General features: G+C 43.9%; 1 protein-coding gene and 1 long non-coding RNA gene across 2 annotated transcripts; one reads left to right on the top strand and one right to left on the bottom strand.

The window, feature by feature from the left end:
- Positions 1-1592: 1592 nt before the first annotated feature.
- Positions 1593-4114, bottom strand: LOC125759017 (uncharacterized). Its single transcript, XM_049416978.1, has 2 exons — positions 3431-4114; positions 1593-1857 (listed from the first exon to the last, which is right to left on the bottom strand). The coding sequence occupies exons 1-2, from the start codon at positions 4094-4096 to the stop codon at positions 1852-1854; spliced, it is 672 nt and encodes a 223-aa protein (XP_049272935.1). The 5' UTR covers positions 4097-4114; the 3' UTR covers positions 1593-1851.
- On the top strand, positions 3333-3838 carry LOC125759018 (uncharacterized). Its single transcript, XR_007416566.1, has 2 exons — positions 3333-3453; positions 3532-3838. It is a non-coding gene; the product is annotated as an uncharacterized LOC125759018 (long non-coding RNA).
- Positions 4115-4338: the final 224 nt, after the last annotated feature.

The following is a 4338-nucleotide window of genomic DNA, read 5'->3' as shown; positions in this document are numbered from 1 at the left end:
GAGCTCCACGATTTTGAACGGATTCCAACATGTGTGATAGTGTTACCTGGCCGGAGTCCCAAACAGATGAAGCGTATTCCATTTGAGGACGGACGTATGTGGTATATAGTAGTAACTTTAGAGACGATGGAGCAAGAAAGAAGTTTCTTCGAAGGTAACCCAGTGTTTTATTGGCTTTGGACGTTATATGTTCTGTATGTAATTTCCAGGACAAAGTGTTAGTTATGTGGACGCCGAGGTACCGGTAAGATGTTACAGTTTCAAGGGGGTGACTGTGAAGAAAGTAAGTTGGACAAGTTGTATTCGAGCGAGAAATCCTCATAGACTTGCACTTTTTAATGTTTAGTTCCATTTTCCAAATATGACACCAGTGAAGAATGTTATTGAGATCAGCCTGCAGAGAATGAATATCATTGTCATTAGATATTTTACGGTAAATCACACAGTCGTCAGCGAACAAACAAATTCTGGAAGTAACAGTAGTAGGTAAGTCATTTATATAGATTAGGAATAGAAGGGGGCCAAGTACTGATCCTTGCGGAACCCCAGAATCAACCGGTGCAGTGGAAGAATTAACATCATTAGTGCACACAAATTGAACACGAGAAGAAAGAAATGCACGAATCCAGTTAAGAACTGCAGGGTCAATTTTTAGAACACTTAGTTTATATAAGAGCAGTGAATGGTTCACTTTGTCAAACGCTTTAGCAAAGTCAAGGAAGATACAGTCAGTTAAAGAAGCAGAGTCCAAATATAAATGCAAATCGTTAGTAAAAGAAATTAGTTGAGTATCACACGAAAATATCTTTCGAAAGCCATGCTGAGTTGAAGAGAAGAAGCTATTATCTTCAAGAAAATTAACAAGATGAGAAAATATTATATGTTCCATTATTTTGCATGGTACACATGTGAGAGATATAGGACGATAGTTAGATGGACTATGTTTATCACCGCCTTTATGTATTGGAATAATCGCAGCAGTTCTCCAGTCTTCAGGTAGTACACCATCATGATAGGATTGTGAAAATATGCATTTCAGGATGATAGAACTGTATTCTTTGGTATTCTTTAAAAATTTACTATTAATTCCATCACTACCGTGAGACGACGTTAGTTTCAAGTTATCGATAATCGTGACGATGCCATGCGGGTCAAACGTGATGGGATCCATCGCAAAATGATTGTACGATTGAAGCTCAGGACTTTGGGTATCATTAGATGATGAAAACGACTTAATGAATGTATCGTTTAGCACAGTAGAACAAAGATGGTCGGGAACAGGATCGCCGGTGGGTGTACGTAATGACACTTTACTGGTGTTAACTGGTTTCATTATACTCCAGAAACGTTTAGGGTTAGTCTTCAGGATGTTCGGCAGGGTTACGTTGAAGAACGAGGATTTAGTAGCCTTTAGCGCTCGCGAATATGCTAAAGAGGCTGTCTTGTACGTTGCCCAGTGGGCCGGTTTAGGTGAAAACTTAGCGATTCTAAAAAGTCTTTTTTTCCTGTTAGAAAGTCGGTTTAAATATCTGTTATACCATGGAGCTTGGTTATTGGAGTACACCCGGCGAAGAGGGATATGGAGATGAATCAGTTCAGAGACTTTATTTCGGAACAAACTCCAATTAGTTTCTACTGAGCGCCCGAGATAACCTGGTAAGAAAATGTCTAAAAAGGAGCTCAGTTCATTATTAATGGCTAGATAGTTACCCTTATTGTAGTCTCTGATGTTCTTGGACCGTTTTGCTGATGGTGCATGCGACAAATCGAACGTGAAATGCAAAATATTATGGTCGCTCAGGCCAGGCATGTGCAGTACGGGTGACGTGACAGTTTCTGATGACGTTAGTACTAGATCTATAAGGGAAGAAGAAGTTTGAGTAACACGGGTGGGTGAGGTGACAATTTGTGTTAAACCAAAATCCATGCAGGTGGTGATAAACAGGTTGGCCTCAGTTGTCGATGGGTTGGAAAGTGGGCATGCGTGCAACCAATCAATATTCGGGTAGTTGAAGTCCCCTATTAGTATGAGTTGTGAATTGGGATAACGAACCGTGACTTGATTTAAGCAGTCGTGCAAGCTATCACAAAATGACGCATCGCTTGATGGGGAGCGATAGCAGACGCCAACAATAACTTTCTTGAAATTTACATTCAAGCAGCACCACACAGATTCAATATTCGAAATAATTGGTATGCAGTAGCAATCAAAACGCTCGTCCACGGCCAGCAAAACTCCACCCCCCACTCTGTCAGAGCGGTCACTGCGGTAGACTACATACCTTTTATCACAATGAAACAATTCGGTGTTAGATATCTTGCTGCTAAGCCATGTTTCAGTTAGTGCGATGAGATCGGCTTTCATATCGTTAATTACGGTACATAACTCATCCTTCTTGCGGTGGATACTACGAATGTTAGTATATAAAATAGAAAATTCTAATCTCGGGCGAGTAGCACCGTTTCCCCTCCCGTGTCCCTAGCGATCTTTATGCTGCAGAAGGCGGCCAGAGCGGAGTGCTCGAGGGGATGTACCATGCGAATTCGATGCAACTTTTGGGATACCGATCTCAACAATGGTGTCATCTATGTCATTATAGCCGAAGGATTTACCGCCAACATGCAGTTTTTTGTACCCAAGTTTATATGGCGTACGCAGGCTTTTGGCATACTCTCTTAACTTTTTTTGAATTTCGCGCGTGGCGGGGCAGAAGTCCTCACTGAGAGCAAAGCCACTATTTTTAAGCAAGGAACACTTAGCAAGCACAGCTTCTTTTTGCTTGTAGGCAGCAAATTTGACAATGATCGGCCGTGTTTTCATTTTCATAAACCGACCGAGCCTGTGAGCACGTATAATGCTATCACTGTTAAGGCTCAGATTCAGTTTATCATTAATGACGCTCAAAACTTTGGCTTCAGAATCAGTATACGCCTCGTTTTCAACATCTGTTATGCCATAAAAAACTAGATTATCTCGTCTAGAACGGTCCTCTGCGTCGTCTAGCCGATGGCGCAGCGCGCAGGCTTCCGACTCAAGTCGATTAACTTTATCATGTAGCCCACTGAAATCGGCCCGACATTGCTGAAGTAATGTAGTCTGGCCTTCAACAGCCTCTAACCGTGCCTTTATATCAGATATGGCTTGAAAAGCGTTTTTCTGCTGGTCTTTTAGCTCAGACACCGTTTCGGCAACCGATTTTTGTACTGTTTCCATTCTGATTGATCGCTCATTTAAATCTTTGACAGTTTTAAGAACTTCCGCAAGAGCAGCCGATGATTCATTTGGACCCGGGTTGCACTCAACATCCCCACACAAAAGCAATAGCAGCGAGCAAAAAGGTTCAAACAAGGCTTCAGGGCATGGAAGCACGACTAGAAACGGATCATCCGATTTAAAACAATAGCAAGTTAGTTGGGACTGGTAACTAACCTGCAGAATGAAGAACAGCGTAGGTGAGCCTCCCATCGCTATGATGCTTCCATGCCCATTGAGCGGCGACTGCGCAGCACTCGGTTTTAAACGGGGCGTAGGTGGGGCTGTCGATGTTCCTGCAGCTGCCACGTGTTGAGGTAGAGCAAGATAAGGCAGGAAACCTTGAAGCTGGTCGTGCCGGCAGGAATGCAGCCACTCTAATCCAGTTGAAGTGGCATCGCTGGACGCTTCCGAGGCTGTAGGTCCAGTGGCGAATGCACCGGCTAATGGCACTTGCGAACAGTTTCCGCAGCCAGCAGCACCAAAGATGAACTGCAGAATGAAGAACAGCGTAGGTGAGCCTCCCATCGCTATGATGCTTCCATGCCCATTGAGCGGCGACTGCGCAGCACTCGGTTTTAAACGGGGCGTAGGTGGGGCTGTCGATGTTCCTGCAGCTGCCACGTGTTGAGGTAGAGCAAGATAAGGCAGGAAACCTTGAAGCTGGTCGTGCCGGCAGGAATGCAGCCACTCTAATCCAGTTGAAGTGGCATCGCTGGACGCTTCCGAGGCTGTAGGTCCAGTGGCGAATGCACCGGCTAATGGCACTTGCGAACAGTTTCCGCAGCCAGCAGCACCAAAGATGAACTGCAGAATGAAGAACAGCGTAGGTGAGCCTCCCATCGCTATGATGCTTCCATGCCCATTTTGGGACGCAAAATTCTTTACTTTAAGTTTTCTGGAAAACTAACATTATATCCGCTTATTAGGGATAGTGATATGTTATTATTCTTTCAATCTGCCCTGTGAACGAATAGTACGTCTAGCTGAAAATGGGATTTATAGGAAGCTTTTATCTATGAACACCAGTGCCTCATATGTGCGTCCCACACGCATTCTATTTGCATCCTTTCACCGCTGTTAAA

This window comes from Rhipicephalus sanguineus, chromosome 6, assembly GCF_013339695.2.
Source record: "Rhipicephalus sanguineus isolate Rsan-2018 chromosome 6, BIME_Rsan_1.4, whole genome shotgun sequence".
Classification (NCBI taxonomy): Eukaryota; Metazoa; Arthropoda; class Arachnida; order Ixodida; family Ixodidae; genus Rhipicephalus; species Rhipicephalus sanguineus.
This window is presented reverse-complemented; position numbering and strand designations above follow the sequence as displayed.

What these genes read in the sequence shown, in the direction of transcription:
- LOC125759017 (XM_049416978.1), bottom strand. Translation starts at nt 4,096, where the DNA reads ATGGGAGGCTCACCTACGCTGTTCTTCATTCTGCAGTTCATCTTTGGT.